General features: G+C 38.2%; 1 protein-coding gene and 1 long non-coding RNA gene across 6 annotated transcripts; one reads left to right on the forward strand and one right to left on the reverse strand.

Annotated features, from left to right (window-relative positions):
- The first annotated feature begins 1953 nt into the window (after positions 1–1953).
- On the forward strand, positions 1954–10952 carry LOC133872583 (protein EMSY-LIKE 1-like). 5 transcript variants are annotated; one of them, XR_009901058.1, is made up of 11 exons: positions 1954–2250; positions 3183–3385; positions 3482–3591; positions 3684–3804; positions 3997–4224; positions 6088–6156; positions 9472–9717; positions 9796–9864; positions 9948–10011; positions 10567–10688; positions 10791–10952. XR_009901058.1 is itself a non-coding variant. In XM_062310139.1 (10 exons), the coding sequence occupies exons 1-10, from the start codon at positions 2223–2225 to the stop codon at positions 10608–10610; spliced, it is 1182 nt and encodes a 393-aa protein (XP_062166123.1). In that variant the 5' UTR covers positions 1954–2222; the 3' UTR covers positions 10611–10952. The 5 variants fall into 5 exon arrangements, 3 of the variants coding, with proteins under 3 accessions (XP_062166123.1, XP_062166125.1, XP_062166124.1); XR_009901059.1 differs by having other exon boundaries at positions 1956–2250; positions 10570–10688; XM_062310139.1 differs by having other exon boundaries at positions 10567–10952.
- LOC133872585 (uncharacterized) lies at positions 10379–13338 on the reverse strand. The gene is made up of 3 exons (XR_009901060.1): positions 13012–13338; positions 11183–11290; positions 10379–11081 (listed from the first exon to the last, which is right to left on the reverse strand). It is a non-coding gene; the product is annotated as an uncharacterized LOC133872585 (long non-coding RNA).
- Between the last annotated feature and the right edge of the window lie 6552 nt (positions 13339–19890).

Consider the following 19890-nt stretch of genomic DNA (forward strand, 5'->3'; position numbering starts at 1 on the left):
AAAACCATACAATCATGTTGTAAAAATCATATTCATGTCAGTTAAGAGAAAAATCAGATCCAACTTGTTTCTTTTAGTGCTGGCTTGATAACATGCTAATATGTAAGACACTGAGGTATACTGACCAAAAATTAATATCTAACCGTCCTTAGGCTTTTAGATTAATGGTTAGGGCCGACTCCACCATTAGGCTAATTAGGCAGCAACCAAAGGCCCCCAAATAATAATTGTTAATAAAAATTTATTTCCTAAAAAAATAAGGCTTTAATTATGGTCAATACTCTTATTAAGACCTAGCCTCCAATTATAGTAAACAAATAGTTAAAAATGAAAAAATAATAATAATAATCCCTAAGATATTAATATTATACACAATTACAAATAGTTGGGGGGTTAATATCTTTAATTAGGATTTTCTCAAATAGACCCAAAACTTCTTGAAAATTGATAGCATTAAACAATAATCAATTGTCCCTAAAAGGTAGCTGAATCGGCTAGGGACTACGCCTCATAAAGCAAAGGTCACTAGTTCGAATCTCACATCCCCTCTTGTATGGACATGTAAAAAAAAAAAAAAAAAAAAAAAAACAATAATCAATTCAATAGCATTATGTTCGATTTGATAGCAATAGCATTAAAACACATTGCAAGATTATGCTATTGCTTGTAATTGACGCATTTTGAGATTATTCTTGTGGTTTTTTCTTCTAGAGTTCCCACTTGATTTTGAAGTTAAATAATTTTCTTCTTTCTTCTAAAAATCGCTTAAAAAGAAGATTGCATTAAAAATCAACAACATTCAATTCCGAGCATATTAATACTATTATATATATCCCATGTCTTCTTCAACTTTGATTCTTGAAAGGCTCATAATTCAAAATGAAAAAATAAAAATAAATGCTCAGAAGATGGAAAGTATCCGGGCATTTTATTCAACTATAAATCACTCTCTTTATAACTTTTTCCATATTCTTTTTTTCTCCCAATTTGTCTATTCAAGTCTCATTTAAAAATTCTCCACTTCTCCAATTTCATAATTACCCAACTCACAGTTCCTTAACATCATTTCATAAATCATCAATGATAAAAAGGTTAGTAAATCCTAATTACCAAAAACTCACTCAGGCATTTGCACTAAATTTTTTTTATTTGATTATTTCATGAATTATTGAATTTTCATATATGAGGATTATAACTAATTATTTGCCTAGTATAAACGTTAGATCATATAACTAATTAATATTTAAATAAAAAAAAGGCCCTATTTAAACTTGTTGCCTTATACTTCTAATTAAATTCAGGGGCGGAGCTATATTTAGGCTTGGGGGCTCCAAGCCATCATATTTTCCCTAAAAAAAAAAATTAAAAATTAAAATGTTACCCCTAAATTTTTAGTTCTGCACCCCCATTTTTTATTTTTTAAAATTCCCCCCACCCTCCTAAATCCCAAATGGTAGCTCCACTCCTGTCTAAATCCATCGAGCCGGTCCCGTCAATGGTTAGACCTTTTAACCTATTCTAATTTATAACCTCAACTTGGTAAGTTGGTGGACAAAGTAAGCTTTTTTCTTCTTCTTTTTTCCTAAGCAAACATGGAAAATGGTCCTAGGCAGCTTGGAATTTCTGATGAGAGATGTGCCATATGTTACAAATGGGAAAGAAGAGACACAATTAAGAATTGCTCTAGTTTTGAGACTAGATAAAACCCAATTCCTCACTCCATCCTGACAAGATAGAGTTCGCAATTGATAGATTATGCAAGGTTTTCTACATTTTAATATAAATAATCTTAGGTTATTTTCAAAAAAAAATCCCATATTTTTTGCATGGAAGTTCATCGTAACCAAAATGTTTCTTAAAAACACACAAACATCGGCACTCTACCAAAATGTTTCTTAAAAATACACACGCACGAAGAGGTTGTCAGCAATGCATAAGAGGGGCCGCCAGTTGGGGCTTTTTCCAACGATAGCGGAACACAACAGACCAACTATATATATCAAAAGCTTTGTAGTCCCCTTCCCTCTCCTTCGAGCCCTCTCTCTCTCTTGCTCGCTCGCTCGCTCGGTCGTTAACTGATTTCTCTTTCTCTTCTTTGCATCGTCTAATCCGCCTTTGCTCTCAGCTTCAGCTTTCTTTAATCTTCCACAAGAGTCCTCGCTGCGCTCTGCTTTGGTTTCTTGTTTTCTTTGGGCCCCCAAAAGAAAATCCCACTTCTTGTCATGGACTACGAAGTTTCCGATAGTAGCGGTGAGTAAGTTTACCTTTGCATATCGTGTATGAAATGGAGAAATTTCCGATGGTTTGCTTCCTTCGTTATGGTTTAATTCGGGTGATTGGGTTTGAATTGAGTATGGTGATGGAAATGCTGAAGAAATTAGGGTTTTAGGGCTTTTTTTTGGGAATTTATCTTTCTTTTCTCTGGAGGGTTTGGGTTGGGTTCTTGGGTTAGGTTCCTGGTTTTGATTTCTTGCGAGGAAATATTGGGCATGACGTGGAACAAGAAATTGTTTCCATTTTCTTTGCTTGGATTGTATGTGTTGTATAAATATGGTGGTGCTTCTTCTTGGCGTAGAACTGGGTTGGCAATTCAGAGCTTTTTTCACATCGGGGATTGTGTGAATATGGGGATTAAACCGCGAAAAGTGGTTCTGGGTCTTCTCCATATTGCTACATGTACCATCTACATCTACGATTTATTGTTGTTATGTTCATGTTTGTTGACCATATCTCGCCAAAGAAGGAAAATTCCCATGTGAAAATCCTTGCAAGGTTTAAACTTTATTTATGTTTCTTTTGCTTGGCTTTCTACTCTCTCACGCAATTGGCATAACCAAATTATTACAGAATTATATGCAGAGACACGTGAAAGCGTCTTACATGTGATATGAAACTAGGAAAAATAGCACTTGTCAGAAATATGAAACTAGTAAAAAAAATGATATTCTAAGATGTTTGTTCATTGGAGGAGGAAATTTGGGGCAAACCTTACTAGCAATAGATCAAAAGTTCGCTAACTCACTTTGTACGTAGGAAGTGGAGCTCTATGCCATACCAACGTGTGTGCGCGCGCACGCGTGTGTGTGACACACAGAGAGAGAGAGAGAGAGAAATTAGTTATCCAAGAAAAAAAGTTATATTCTTTTGTAAGATCATGTATGTTCCCAATGAAAAACTTGCAGATACCGATGATGATCTTCCTCCATCTCACCAAAACAGAGTTCCAAGAAGGAGCCACGTTACAGGAAATGGAAGGTCTGCTGTAGGGTCCGTCTCATACCTTAGGATGCATAGTGACATGGAGGCTGAAATTCATCACCTTGAGCAAGAGGCATACTATTCAGTCCTGCGTGCTTTTAAAGCTCAGTCCAATGCCATTACTTGGGTATTTACTTTTCTTTGTTCACACATTCTTTATTAACCTTTATTTATATTTTCTGCCAAGCAAGTTTGATTGCTTCATTGTATGTTTATCCATCAGGAGAAAGAAGAAATGATAACTGAACTTAGGAAAGAGTTGAGAGTATCAGATGATGAACACAGGGAGCTTCTGGGCAAGGTTAATGCTGATGACATCATTCGTAAGATAAGGTCTCTGACTGTTTGATGAACTCCTTGCATTAGGAAAAAGTAATAAAATTGCAAGGAGCGATTTAATATTTTCTGTTGGACATTGCCATCAGGGAGTGGAGACAGTCAGGTGGGCAGCAACCTGCCAGGTTCAACACATCTCAGCTTAATCATGATCTTGTACCCAGTCCTACTGTTTCAGCATCCCGCAAGAAACAGAAGACATCCCAATTGGTACCTTCTCTAGCATTTGGAGCAATCACTTGATTTGATTGCTCTATCAGTAGCTCTATTGTCTTCCACTGCAAAACGAGAAGCTGCTTTCGCACTGCTAAAAAGCCTAATCATTGGCATTTTTGTTTGCGATAGAAGTGCTAAGAAATATTTTAGCTTGACCTGGATTTTTGTTTCCATTTTTCTTGGCAGGTTCAGCCATTGCCTGGTTTATCCTCAATGAAGTCCATGCAGTACCCTTCCACAGGTCCTGCTGGAAGTAGGCATTTCTTGAATCGCAGTTCTTCTGCTGTCCTTTCGGCAAATGAACGTCCTGAAGCTGCAGCATTTGAGCCATTAATTGGAAGGAAAGTGTGGACAAGATGGCCTGATGACAACAATTTCTATGAGGCTGTCATAACAGATTACAACCATGCTGAGGTATGTTGGTAGTTTTGAAACTCGGCTCATAGTGAGTCAATTATAAGATGTTCTAATAGTAAGTGAAGATGTGATATGAACTGGCTCCTTTTGATACATGAAAGGCTATTTCAGTTTATTGGTTATTATTTGATCTTTTAGGAATTTGCCTCTGCAACATCATTACTTTAGAACTTTTTATTATTCTCTGGGTGTTTAGGGGCTAATGTTCTGGAAGGATGTGGTGCACTCTAAGAAGTTGGATGGGATGGTTGAGTGTCAAAGTTTGAGAGAAGAATGAGACAACCTCCGGCTAATAGTAGTAACTTCGTACCAACAATTGTCTAGTGGTCTCTTGGCATCATCTTTTCCAAGAGGGTCTACGATTTTGAGAGAATGAAATGAAATGAATAGTGGTTTTGTTTTATGAATGTTTGACTTCATGTTTATGCTAAAGTGAGCTACTTAAAAGAGTTTAGGTTGTCACTTTTGTCAATAAAAAACAAGACTTTATTAGACTGAGACATGCTAAGGGAGATGTGTCCCAAGGAAAAAGGTTGACCTCCTTGGGGAGCTTAAGAGAGTGGGTGCATTCACCTAGGGCTGGTGGAAGCTATTGCACCCTCCTTCCCAAAGGGATAAAGAGCACATAGCATCTGACCAGCATCAAGGAAATGGAAAGATGCTCCAATATTTTTTAAAGGTTTCACCTTTTGTCAAATCAGTCCTTATGGTTCAAAAGTTATCAAATGACTCCCTAATATTTGCACCATTATCAAACAACTCCCTCCAATTCCTTTTTCGTTAATTTTTTAACAATGATAAGTGACACGTGGCCATCAGGACATGTCATATCCAATAAAAAGAAGACGTGTTTAGACCATCTAATCAGCTAGCTTACATCAAACACATTCCACGTTGGACGCGCTACGTCATGGACACATTAGCCCAGAATAAAAAATTGGACATGTCGGCCAAAACAAAAGAGAAAACCCTCTACTGTGAGAGGGAGTGGCCGCGCAGCCATTCCTTCTATTGTCGGAGGGGGGTGGCCGCGCGGCAACCCCATCTATTGTGAGAGGGATGGTCGTGCAACCACCCCTATGTTGTGGGAGGGTGGTTGCGTGGCCACCTATCTGTTGTGGGAAGGGGTGGTCACATGGCCAGCCCTTGGCTTTCTTTTATTTTTGTAGCATAGGTTTTTTTTTTTTTTTGTTCTAGTTGACGCATCTAGCATGGTATGTGTTTTATGTAAGCTAGTTGACTGGACGGTCTAGACACGTGTCTTATTTTTATTGGACATGGACGCTTGATGGCCACATGTCACTCGTCATCGTTAAAAAGTTTACAAAAGAGGAACAAAGTTACTTGATAACAATGTGAATCTTAGGAAGTGTTGATAACCTTTAAATTTTAAGAAGTGGTTTGATAAAAGGTGAAAGCTCAGGGATCATTGGAGCATTTTTTTCCTCAAGGAAAAGCTTAGTAGTACGGCCAGCATAAAGAGTTCTCAAACATTGATTGTTCTTCTTCTTCAGCGACTAACATATTTATGTTTTGGTTTCCATGTTCTTGTTTTATTTATTGCTGCCTACACTATCTACATGATATTATATATTGATTTATGGTGAAATATGAACAATGTCTCTTTATTTCATTGTTCTTGCCTTACAAGTGTTTAACTACAACCCTTCCTACTCATGTGTTTTCAAACATTTTTTAACTATAGAATGATTATTTTAAAGATTGCACCCAATGCTTTATGGCTTAAACCTTAGTTCATGGGAGTAAATTGGCTAGCATGTTAAAATTAATTGGTTTTCTAAATATTCCCTTATTTGGCATATTCTTCAGCCATGCTCACTAAATATCTACAAATTACAGGGCCGGCATGCTTTGGTATATGATATGAATACAGCTAGTGAGACCTGGGAATGGGTTGACCTCAAAGAGGTAAGTTTGATAGCCTTTTTTCTTTTTCCTTTTTCTAGTTGTGTTGAGTGGGTTGGGAACTTTTTTTCTCCTTTTTTTTTTTTTTTGGGGGGGGGGGGGGGGGGGGTGTTGTTGTTTAAAGTTCACTTGTTTGTTTTCTAGCTGCTCCTTTTTTCTATTTAATTACAATAATTCGAAGTTAGCTAAAGAAAAATCCAAAAGCCTTCTCCTAGTTAGGTGTTTTCTCATGTATATTTCCCATGTATCTGGAGTGCCTTACGCTTTTAATGATATCTCAATTACTTAAAAAAAATTCCAAAAGCCTGCAAGCTTTGTATACTAGGTTTAGGTTCCTTGTTTGGTGTTATCCTTAATAAGGACAAAAATTAGCTACAAACCAGGCTAATAAAGTGTCATATGTCCCTTAGCATGTGAGAAGCATATGTTTTTTTAATAGTATATACTTCTCACATGTTTTTTTAATAGAATTAATAAGATGCTTTAGAAATACATGTTACTTTATTAGACTTGTTTGTAGGAATTAGCTACAAATCAATTTGTTGCTAATTTTTGTCCCCTTAACAATGCCAGACATCATTTTTTGTTGTCCAACTTGGGCCCAAGAACAGGCCATGTTTGATCTAATGAAATTGATTTTTGAATTGGCTCATCCCCGAGGAATTTAGTGCATGTATTGGTTGCAATATTTATTTTTCGCTTTTTAAACATTGAAAACACTTTTCACACATCGTTATCCAAACAAGTTTTTCGATATGGTCCTTTGTTTCCGAAAACACTTTTCAAAACACAAAAGACTGATTAAGAAAACAAAAAAAAAAAAATCACTTTTGGAAAAAATTTCCAACCTTCATATAAGAATGTTTTGAACACACAAGTTCAATTTTTTAAAAACAAAGGGGAAAACACCTTTAAAAACAAGGCTCAATCTTTCATGCACAGTAACCTAACAAGTGGATGCTGGCCTCCATTAAGAAAAAATAAAATAAAAGTGACCCTTCACTCTGGCAAAGGAGGAGGTGGGTCTCCCCTCCCCACCTCCTCTATTGACATGGAGGTGGCTTGCGGCTACCCCCACTAACAAAGGGGTGGCTTGGAGACACCTCCTAACAAAGGGGGTGGCCATGAGTCCCCCCTCTTCCCTTTCTTTTTTTTTTTGAAGGAAATGGTAAAGTTGTAATTTTATACTACCTCTGTCAAAAAAATTGATGAACTCTGTACGGAATTGGATTGAATGATCAATTTAATAATAGGGACGAACTTAATGGGCTAAAAGATAAAAATAGAAACTCGTGGAGTGGTTCAATGATTTTTCCCTTTTGCTTTGATTCTTTATGTTTTGAAAAAAAAAATTAATATTATTTCCAAAATCTTTTTTCTTTTCTTTCAGAAACAGTTATCCAAACAAGTTTTCAGATGTGGATCCCACAAAAAACTTCAGTTTTCAAACACTAAAAACACTCTTCAAAAATTCATCCAAAATGTAACTTCCAGAGCATTTACCTCAGCATACTTTCATCACATATTCCTCTTTAACCTATTAAAAGAACCATAAACTCCATCCCCATCTCTCTCTCTCTTTTCTGAGTTATCAAACACACATACACACTTGCTGTCCCTCTCCCTCCCCAGTTCAACTGTAACTTGTACCATCCTCTGGTAGACAACGATGTTAACCTGTCATCAGGTCTTAGTGTCATTCTCATCATTTTCACCATCCTCCACATAACACCAGAACCAGACCACTTTCAGCTCCACAAACCACTCCAGATTCCCATTTGAGTTCCTAGCAATTTAATTCTCAATTTGCTGGCTGTCTTTTCTATTGGACTTGATATAATTTCCTTTGGTTCCACTGTCAATCATGAGTAATGCTACATATCATCTATTTGTCCTCCTTTTGTCCCCTCAAAATTGATGTGGCTGTTAAAATCACAATTGGATCAAAATCCAATAATGATCTATCATAAATTCAATGGTGATTTTAAGAGCCACATCAATTTTGGGAGGATAAAAGGAGGACAAGGAGATGATATGTAGCATTACTCGTCAATCACAGATTGGGTTGGGGATTTGGAGAGAAGGGGGGGGGGGGGTTATTTTGTAATTTGATAAAAATTACAAAATTCTAATGGAGGGTTGAAATTGAAATATAAGAAGATTTTGTAATTTGATAAAAAATACTCATGCTTGAATCATTGAAATTTTTTATAATTTTTTTTAAAAAAATAAGCACAGGGGTATTTTGAGAATTTTGATAGGATTTCACAGGAAATTTTAATGGAGGGTTGAGATTGAAAAAAATTGAAAGATGGATATCCTAAATTAACACTTTTTAAAGTTTGGGTACCTTTTTTTAAAAGTGATGAAAGATCAGGGATTATAAGTAAAGTTTTCCCTTCTTTTTGGCTTGGCATAAATTCTCAATTCTTGACTGAAGTTTATTCCTTCCCTATTTTGGTGTTATAATACTATATCTACACGTAGTTTGTGTATCAAAGTCATTAACCTCGCTGGTGATTGTAAGTTCTCATAACACTTAGCACCAGTGTTTTTTCGACAGAACATAAATCTCACATGACCCCTCCTACTTTTGTGGGGGTTGGGTATTTGATGATTGTGGGATTATAGGGTTAGGTTTTTGATGATTGTGAGAAAAATTGGAGTTACAGAAACCGCAGCCAGTTTTGGTATTAAATATTTTCATTATCGCCCTTTCTAGGTATGCCATTAAATAGCCAAAACCAAACTACACCTCTCAAACTGTATGTGGTCTTACCCAAATATAATATATTTCAGCTGTGGAAGGTTTTGGGCAAAGCCCTTTGCATGGGAGACTAAGAGGAATAGGAGGTTAGGCAAAGGACCAGTTATGTGGGGCTATACTCTTGGCTTAAATCTGCATATGTGCTTGGTAGGCAAAATTTGAAGCGCTAGTGGCAGTCTTCTTCTTCTTTTTTCTTTTTTCTTTTTTTTTTCTTTTTTTAGGGTAATCCTTTGTTCTAATGCTGTACCAAAAAAAAAAACACCTTTAGTTAAGCTTGTAGTTTGGTTTCTTAGATCATTAGGTCAAAAACTTTTTTCTTGGCTCATTTACTTGCATATCTTGCTTCATGTCCATTCTTTTAATGAATTAAGCTATTTGCCTTGACATTCTTTTTTCCTTTTTCTGTCTTGCGACATAGATTTTGTTTGAAGATAGGTGATATCATTTGACATCTTCAAACCCTTACTGTTTTGTCCTGGGTAGAAGGATAAATTTCTTGCCTAGATTACGAAGGTTCTCTTAGATCTAAATTTATAATCTACTTATTACAGATATCTCCTGAGGATATCCGATGGGAAGGTGAGGATCTAGGCATGTTGCATCGAGGGGGTCATAGTGGGCAAGCCCGTGGGGTTAGAAAACCCTTGAGCCAGACTGGTGTTATTTCAGGTGTGGGAAGAGGGAGAGGATCCATAAGGGGTCAATCCAAAAAAGAATTGCTGCCATCACAAAATGGTATTGGGAGGAAAGTTTCTGATGATCTAGAATTACTTAACACTGATTCTTTGGTGAAGGAGGTATGTATGACAGAACTGAGCCAACTTGTGTAAAAAACTAGGTTATTTATTGATGTCCTTATCATATTATATCAACAGGTAGAGAGGGTTTTCAGCGCTAGTCATCCAGATGCTTCTGAGCTTGAAAAGGCGAAGAAAATGCTTAAAGTGAGATAAGTGATATGAATTTTCTTACTTCTCTCCCCACTTGACATTTGCAAAGTTGATTGATATATACACGATGCCTGCAGGAGCACGAACAGGCACTCATTGATGCAATTGCTAGGCTTGCATATGCGTCCGACGGTGAAAGTGGTAATAAATACGTGTGTGCATGATAGCATGCATTGCATATTTCTTTTACTTCGAGCTGAATATAGCCCATTGTTGTACCTGTATGAATATATGAAGGGTTTATTTTATTAGCATCCTCAAAAAAATTTTGGGGCTTTTTGGTGATCTGAATGAGGGCTGTACATCTGAGAATCCTATTCTTTTTCAATTATTAAAATGGAAAAAACTGTTTATATATTTTTTCACAACTCTTGTGCTTATTGGATCATACATGAACAGAAATAAGATAGCCTAGGCTGTTTTTTAAGGTGGGTTCAGAGCTTTAGACGTTAGGCCAAAAAATGGAGACGGCAAGGGGCAACAAGCTCCTGAGCTCTGGTAATGCCGATGAACTAAATGATTGTGCAATAGTATTGAGGTATCAACGTGGTAGTGTTGAGTTTTAGAACAGCCTTACATGTTTGACTGTCTAGAACAGAATACATATTGTATTATAGCTCCATGTTTCTTCTTTGTTCTCTCTTTGCCCAATTTGCTAGCATAACTCCGTGTAATATTATCCTGTTTACTTCAAAGCAGATGGAGAGCGGCCCCTTTTGAACGGGCAATCTATTGGATGAGAATGGAGAAACCAGCATCATGTTGGAACCAACTGCAAGACTGGGTGGGTGAAGGATTAAGGATTGGTTGTTTTCAAGGTAATGATCAAATATCAAGTGAGCGATGGGTCGCATGAGATTACTAGCAATTTGTTTACTTTGTCAGCATCTGATTCGGGATTTTTTTTTTTGCCTCCCAAGGTTATACCCAGACTTTATGGACACCCACCTGGAAACCACTAGAAAGGTGGTGTTAAATTTCCACCAGCCTGGTCTCTGTTTGAAATTATGTAATGGCGGTGGATAATATGTAAGTAAAGATTCAAAGATTTTGTTGGTATAATGGGTTGGGTGCCTTCTGAATCTCTGATGTTGTGGGTTGCACTTCAAATGCCGTCCTGAAACAAGCTTTTTCAAAGACTCTTTTAACTCGTTAAATATCCGGGCCTTCTTTTGGTTGTAGCTGCAGAATTTTGAACCAAAACACCAAACCTGCGAGCCAAAGCAGACAAACAAAGTCATAAATTAGACATTATCTACAGGAGAGCAACTCAATGACATCACTGGAGAAATGATTGTTACATTTTTAATACCTTAGTTCATCGAGTTACTGTCATGTTGATTTTATGCTCAGACATCCAATGCAATAATTGTATAAATCCAGTGATCCACGTCCCCACCATCAGCATCATTTGCAGGACCTTCCATTTCAAAGTGACGAATAGAACATAGCATGAAAACACAAAAATGGTGTTCTTAAAAAACGATCATTTTGAGTTACAGTATTCAAAAAACTGGAAACAGTAAACAACCACACAAACAGAGTTTAATCCATGTGCATAAAACCAGAGAAATGAACGATTACCAAATCTTGAACGTATGTTTATGAACTAAATTATAGCTGTATGCTTAGATTACTTCAAAGTGTCGAAAGGTATGACTAGAATGTGTTGATCCGAGAAGGAACTCAAGGAAGTGGCATTGCTACTTTCTTACAGGCAACAAAGCGATTCAGAGCACAAGATTTCTAGCTCTGCATGAACGAAACGTCCCCAAGTCCTTTAGAAAGAGAGATGACCTCTTCTGATATGGCCTTCAGCAGTGTTCCTCCCAATTAAGTTTTCTTAAAAGATACACCTAGAAGAGGCCAATAATTATCTTCACCAAATAAAATAAAGATAGATAACCTCTTTTAATATAGGCCTTGCCAAACTCTTAATTAAATATCCTACCTAGTCCAAGGAGCTCAATCTTTTATAAACTGATCTTCAACCAACAAAATAAAACTTTATTGAGAGCATCTCCAGAAATAGTGGCTATTTTAGCAACTCAAAATACACATTTTATTTTTTTTCATTTTAGCTACCAATTTTTTAATACAAACTCCAACAGAGTCGTGTATTAAACTTTCTCCTTTATTTAAATTTTTTTTATTATTATTGTTTTTAAAACAAAAGGAGAAGAGAGAGGGGGAGATAAAGGATTAAACAAAAGGTTCAATGTGCTAAATATAACTATTATGAGCCATTTAGAGCCTCTGTTCGAGATGCTCTGAAGTGCACACCGGTAATTTTATAAGTTTTCACTATGAAAGGGAAAATCAAGCATCTAGTAAGGAAACAAAGAAGAACAACAACAACAATTCCCAAAGATGATGTTCCTGAAGCTTATAAAATGCCAAAAAGACTGCATAACAAAGGTAAAATGAAACAACCATTAATCTTCTTCTTCCATCTTATTGCCGACTCCTTTTGGGACATTGGCCAGACTAATAGATGATCAAATTGAACACAAAACGATATGAATCCAACAGTAAAGATTGCTGGATTCTCTAACTCAAATATTCACTTATACAACTAATTATTGATCTGCATAGCGGTCCGGTCCTTTTGGGACTTTGGCCAGACAAATAGACGATCAAATTGAACACAAAAAGAATATGAATCCAACTGTAAAGATTGCGGGATTGTCTAACTCAAATATTCACGTATACAACTCATTATTGATCTGCAGTTAACATCCTATTCCCATGAAATGAAAAAGAAAACTATGAATATGTTATATGCATCCAAACTTTGTCTCAATGAACATTTGAACCAATTAAGCACACAAATCAATGATTATCAATTAAACGGAAAAAAGAAAACACCTCAGAAGCATCACCACCCAGTCAAATTAGATAAATATAAGGATCCAGACCAGTAACTGCAATAAAGGCTACAAATCAACGATCATCAATCAAAATCAAACCAAAAAATATAAACAAAAATAGCATCGAAACCCATCTACAGTACACAATCCTAAAGATTCGATCGGTACTCCCAACAAAGCATATAAATCAAAAGCATCAATCCAAAAAAAAAAAAAGAATCCCGAAACACCCAGAAGAAGAAGAGGAACAAAACCATAAAGAAAAACACACCTGCTACCAAATGCGATTAGCGGACAAGTTGAGAGAGACCCAGTTGCAGACAGCAACAACATCGTGGATTTCAGAGGAGCCCGAGGAGGGAAGGGCGCCCAGCGCGCCCGTCCACGCACCTCATGTCGAAGGTCACCGCTCCAAAGCGTCCCACTACCGACTACCGAGCACAGGTGTGACGAGCACTGTTACGATGCCGTTTAAGGATTATTCTATGGGCTCGGAGATCCGTGCGTGGACGGTCGTAACTGTTAATGGCCCGATTCAATTCCTCGTTGTCATACACAGACATGAGAGAGAGAGAGAGAGAGAGAGAGAGAGAGGTTAGCAAAGTCGAGGAGTTAAAAGTGTGGGTGTAGCAAAGGTCGAGGTTGGCGAAGAAAGGGACAGGGCATAATGATGAGAATGACTTTCTTTAGAAGAAATGGGCAAAAACAAATTCCCCTCTTCCACAAGCTTAGATCATAAAAGCTAATTGTTGCATTTTTGGCAATCCCATCGCATTTTGACAAAATTATTAAAAAATTTAGCTTCTTCATTTGACATATTTTCATTATGCTTTTACTTACCAAAAATAAACTTGTAATGTTATTTTTGTACTTGACATTATTAACATATGTTAGCTCCACAACGTTTACACAATAATTGCACAACAATGCTTACGTATAAGTGAGTTTTAATTTTTAATTTTTTTTATAAAAAAATGCTGGATAACATTTAGTAGGGGTGGGCGCGGGCCGGATTTGCATGTTTCCCACAACCCGCCCCGCAGTGAGCGGGTTTGAAAATCAAGATCCGCAACCCGCATAGTGAATGGTCAACCCGCTGGGCCTTGGGTAGTGCGGATCAGGACGGGTTCATGCGGGTTCGGGTATTTTTTTTTTTTTTTTTTCATTGGCCCAAAACTAGAAAAATAATTCACAATCTTGTTAACCCAATTCAAAATTTGAAAATCTCAATTGAATCAACCTCACCAGCAAACAATAACAAGAAGAAAGAACTAGAATTACCAACAAACCTAACTGTTAATACCTTTTTTATTCTTTTATGTGATTGTAGATTGAATGAGTATGTGTATGTGAGAATGTAGAGATGAAAGTGTATATAAAAATGGAATAAGAATAGAGATGAAATGGATAGTGCAGAATTGAATGAAATCAAAGGTACACAATCTGGACAATTCGTGAGTCTTATAATTTTTTTGGAAAAAATTTGATGAAATCAAAGGCACACCCCTAGTCATGATTCTTATAATTTTTTTGGGTAAAATTTGATGGTACGAGTATAAAGGGATTGCGGGGCGGGGCGGGTGTGCGGGTGAGAAAAAATTTCATACCGCAACCCGCCCCATAAATCACAGGTTGGCATATTTAGGATCCGCACTTTTTTAGAAATATCTTATATCCGTTATTGAAGGGGCGGGTTGGTGCGGGGCGGGGCGGGTTCACGGGTGCGGGTGAGTTTTGCACACCCCTAACATTTAGGGGGGGAGAATTCACTTACACGTAAGCATTGTTGTGCAAAAGTTGTGAAGCTCACATATCTTTTGGTACATTGTCACAAATGAGCCGCCTTAACATCTTCATCCAACAGGCTTAGAATTAATTAATTAGATTTCTTGAAATGAGAGTTTCAATAATGTAGTTTCATCTGTTGATCGCATAGTTAAGCTTGGACAACAAACGCTAAGAGAACAAGAATGGTTGGAATCTTGTCAAGAGCGCTTGCTGGAGCTAGAAAAAACTTTGATAATTAAGTTAGTAGTAGTGGACTTTATAGGGTGAAAGTTAAAAAGACTATCATGCGAATGCAATAGAAATGTACCCTGAAATTAATTGCATCTCCACCCTAATGCAAATTGCTTACCAGCTAACAGACCTTGACCAAGTGTTGCCTTCATAGCAAGACACTCCAACTCGTCCCTCGCCAGCATTCCACTCATCCGGCCATTCACGTGGCATCGTCTCACAAATCCCAAGCCATGCAGCTTACGTTGTCAACTGAAACTCAGCCCCTTACAATGCTATCCCCTCCTGAAGAACATCTTCCTGATAACACATTTGTGGCATCTCCCCATCCATTCCATGTTCTACCAATTGACTTTTGCACTCAAGTGGGCGTGAATCCCTTTACGTCCTTGGGTCGCCCAATCCCATCTACAAGCTCCTTGGCTACCACGTCTTAGAGGGGATCTTCCCGCTTTTCTGAAGTTGACAAAGGTAAGTCCCCCTTGGTTTTTGTCTCTTCTGATTCCCCTCCCTTAACCGAACCTACCCAAACTTTTTCACTCACAAATATCTCTCACCCCTGCCCAATAACTATAAGCCCACCACTTATCCATCCAACCCATTTCACCGATTTCCTTGCTAAATGGCCTCAGCCATTTTCTCCTAGGCCCATTATCCAACATTCTCCTAATTTCGTACCATCAGATTCTCACTTGGACCAGACTCCTTTCCACCCATCCATTGGCCTAAGCAGCCTTCCTTCCACTGAAGCCCATCTTCCATTCATTTCCACTCCAGCCCAGTCTCTACACTCCTTCATTGTTTCTACCACGCAGAAACTCGATCATGGCCGTTCCCTCAGCTCAGCTAAATCTCTACCCCCATATCCTACAACATGGTTCGACCCCCTTTTCAAATCCAACCTCCATATACTCATGTTGTCCTAAACCCTACCTCCCTCTCCCTGCCACCCCCATCGCTTACGACTGCCTCCACACTGGTAACTTCCCCACCACGAAAATTAACCTGCCATTCCCCTCGCCTATCCCGTTTTCACCCTTATGTCAAACCTGTTTCACTGTCAATCACTCCAACAACCATTTCACCCACAAGCACAATCTCTTCTACCACAAGCTCCATTCCGGCAGTTTCCTAAACACCGGTGGCCCTCTCACCCTCTCCCCTCAAACGTAAATGGCCTGCGATAGATGATATCCCACTGGCAGTACTGAAAAATAAATAAATAAAGTGCAACATTTATTCCCAGGGTTTATGTCCAATGTTGAATTGGCAGTCATTTCTCTGGTTTCATTTAAGGATGGAGGCTCCTCACAGAGAACCTTTTGGTCTATACACCCTCAGCAAAATGAAGGCCGATCCTTTTCTCCTGCTTCAACCACCCAAGAGCTTTTACCACTTCAGGAGTGCTTACCTACTACTGATGATACTTCTATTTCTAGTTCAGTTTCTACTTCAGTATTTCCAAGGCCACTTCGCATGTTCTTCAGAACAACCAGAGGTCTTGATGTGTTTTCTAGCATTCAAGCAGCTCAGAATTCTGGTCTTATTTCCAAGCCTACACTTGAGCAACAAACTGATGCAAAGGGGGTCGACCAGGCGGGTCTACCTCCCCAACAATGAAACTCATAGCCTGAAATTGTAGATGACTGGCCTGAGCCTCTACAATTCGAAATTTATGGGCTAAAGTTAGGAAACACTCTCCTGATATTTTGTATCTATTTGAAACAAAAATCCCACCATCTGCTGCTTGTATTATATTGAATGGTTTGGGATTTTTTTTTATGGTCCATGCCCCTCATATCGGTTCCAAAGGAGGCCTTTTGTTAGCCTAGAAACCTGGTGTTGATTTAGAGTGTTTTCAAACTAATACAAATACAATAAGTGTTTGGTGTTATTCTGATCCCCTTAACCACCCTTGGATACTTTCATGTGTATATGGCTCTCCTTATGCTTTTAATAAACCTCAATTCTGGAATAATACGATGAAGTTGGGTGAAAATTTTAATGGATCATGACTTGGTATTGGTGATTTTAATATGATCCTCTCACAGCAAGACAAGATGGGGGGTTTGCCGTATGCCTCTTCCTCTACGGATTATTTTCATGATTTTGTCAATTCCTATGGCATGGTTGATTTGAGGTTTACAGGGAATCCTTTCACTTGGTCTAGCCATCGGGATGGCCATAATCCTCCCAATGGGTCCATTTATTCCCATCCTTTTCCATATTGCATCTCCCAGCATCGAGTTCAGATCACAACCATCTTCTACTTGATACTGTTTAATCTAAGGCCTTTCTGTTACGACCATTTAAATTTGAGGAATTTTGGACTCGTCATCCCGACTGTGATTCCACTATTAATCTTGCTTGGTCTCCGAATTGTTTTGGCTCCCCGGGACATATTCTGAATCAGAAATTACGCTCTACAAAAGTGGCTCTCAAATCATGGAATCGCCTTTCTTTTGGCAATATACAGCATCAAATTACTTCATTGACATCCCAACTTGATGCTATACAGCAGTCTCCTAATTTGTCTAACTCTTCTTCTAAAGAACAGGGTTTGCAGAAGGCTATTGATGATCTATTGTGGCAAGAGGAAATTCTCTGGAGATCTAAATCTAGGGAACAATGGCTTACATGCAAAGATATAAATACGAAATTCTTTCATCTTTCAACTATAGTCAAGCGTAGACGGAACGCCATTAATTTCCTCAAATTATCAAACGAAGCCTAAGTTTCTGATAGACAGACAATAGGAACCTCACTGTGTACTCACTTTGCGGATCTATTTGCCTCTTCCCATCCGAGCCTTCCGGATGAGCTACTCAATCTCTTCAAAAATATTATCTCCACGGAGGAGAATCTTTCCATTTGTTCCATGCCTTCTAAGTAGGAAATTCATGAATCAGTTTTTAGTATTGGTGCTACAAAGGCACCTAGACCGGATGGGTTCACAGGCTTTTTTTGTCATAAATATTGGACCCTTGTCAAATTGGTGGTTCTCAACTACGTTTGGAATTTCTTTAATAAGCATCATCTTCTGAAAGAGCACAATCACACTTTCATTACCCTCGTCCCCAAGCAGATGGGTCCTTCTATGGTTTATCATTTCCGGCTGATCAATCTCTGCAATATTATTTACAAGATCATTTCCAAACTCTTGGCAAATAGACTCAAAGGCCTTCTGCATCACTTTAATTCTCCATATCAATCGGTTTTTGTTCCTTCTAGAACGATACAAGATAGCTCTATTATGGCTCATGAACTTCTCCACTCTCTCAAGTCCAAATGAGGTCGTGGAGGTCTTATGGCTGTAAAAATTGACATGGAAAAAGCATTTGATCGAATAGAATGGGATTTCTTATTAACCATTGTGCTTAAATTGGGTTTTCAATTGGATACAGATTTGTGTCTCCTCCACTTCCTTTTCGGTTCTAATTAATAGATCCCCCTTTGGGCTTTTCACTCCAACCCAAGGACTACGTCAAGGTGATCCCCTTTCCTCTTTCCTTTTTATTCTAGGTACAGAAGTTCTCTCCAGACTTTTCCAACAACAGGAATCCATTGGTCTTCTCAAAGGAATCACGATTTCCAAATCTTGTCCGCCGATTAATCATCTTTTGTTTGCGGATGATTTAATTATCTTTGCAAAGGCAACTTCCACTGAGGCGACAGTGATCACCTCCTATCTCAATAAATACTGCAGTTGGTCAGGCCAAAAAGCTAATAATGTAAAATTTTCCATTATTTTTAGCAAGAATACCTCTCCTGCCAGTATTTCCAGTATCCTGGGGATTATTACTTATCGTATAACGACCTCTGCCCTTTCTTATCTGGGTTTGCCTCTGATGTTTGGGTCCTCTCGGAAGGAGGCTTTCCAACCCTTGATTGATAAAGTTCTTTCAAAAATCAATGGCTGGTGAGCAAAGACTCTATCTCAGGCTGGACGGACTGTCCGCATTAAATCTACGGCAGCAGCAATCCCTACTTATGCCATGAGAACTTTCCTTTTGCCATCATTCCTATGCAAGACTCTAGATCGACGTTTTAAAGATTTTTGGTGGGGGTTTTCCCCAGATAAATCACGTAATCTGAGTCTTAAATCTTGGGATTCGATTTGTCTTCCACGAAATCAAGGTGGTCTTGGTCTCCGGAAAATGACCACCACAAATCTAGCACTTATTACTAAACTCGGATGGAAATTCCTTAATACCAATTCTTATGGATTCAACACTTGCATAAAAAATACATACAATATGGTTCTTTCTTTTTGGCTCCCTCTACCCCTACGGCATCATGACTATGGAGAGAAATTCAAAAATGCAAGCAATAACTGATTTCTAGTTCTTGTTTGAATATCTCTACAACTAGCTCTGAGCCCATTTGGACTACGGCCCGGGTTCCTTCCCTCCCTTCTTATCGGCCTTCTCCAAGAAATCCCAATAGCAGGAATCTTCCATCTATCTCTATCTCTGATCTCATTATTCCAGGCACAAGGCAATGGAACAAGCATATTCTCTATGGTATCTTTCATTTTTCCTCTGCTAATGCGATCAGCCGTTTGCCTATTTCACAGGAAGTCAATTCAAGTTATCTATGGACTCCCTCTTGCTCTAGCCGGTTCACATCCAACTCGGCGTACCTTGTAATTCTGAATAATGACTTTACTGGTAACACACTCCTTACCCCATCTTCTTTCTGGAAGGATATTTAGAAGTTACAGCTCACAGATCGCCTTAGACTTTTTCTTTGGAAAATAGCTTGGGATATTCTCCCAACTACAACGCAGTTGCAGTCTATTATTTCAGCTTATAGACCTAATACTCCCTGCCCACTTTGTAAGTCTAGCCCAGATTCTACCAGGCATCTTTTCTTTCATTGTCATTTTGCGAGAGTTATTGGACGTCTTTCGCCTTGGCCGCTTGATTCTACAACATTGGATTCACTCAATTTACGCGACTGGATAAGAATTATTCTATCCCCTGGAGCCAATCTGAATATTTCCAGTTCTGGACATCATCGCTTTCAAGTCTTTGCTACTGTTACGTGTGACCTGCTTTGGTTTCATCATAATAAAGCACTCCATGATGGGCTTTCCTTTGATGCTCATACTATTGTCAAGCTCATTACA

The sequence above is a fragment of the Alnus glutinosa genome, chromosome 7 (genome assembly GCF_958979055.1).
Source record: "Alnus glutinosa chromosome 7, dhAlnGlut1.1, whole genome shotgun sequence".
NCBI lineage: Eukaryota > Viridiplantae > Streptophyta > Magnoliopsida > Fagales > Betulaceae > Alnus > Alnus glutinosa.

Excerpts from the sequence above, each read along its gene's own strand:
- LOC133872583 (XM_062310139.1), top strand. The coding sequence starts at position 2,223 with ATGGACTACGAAGTTTCCGATAGTAGCG. Across the intron at positions 3,805-3,996 it reads AACAGAAGACATCCCAATTG|GTTCAGCCATTGCCTGGTTT; the intron begins GTACCTTCTCTA and ends TTTTCTTGGCAG. Across the intron at positions 6,157-9,471 it reads AATGGGTTGACCTCAAAGAG|ATATCTCCTGAGGATATCCG; the intron begins GTAAGTTTGATA and ends TACTTATTACAG.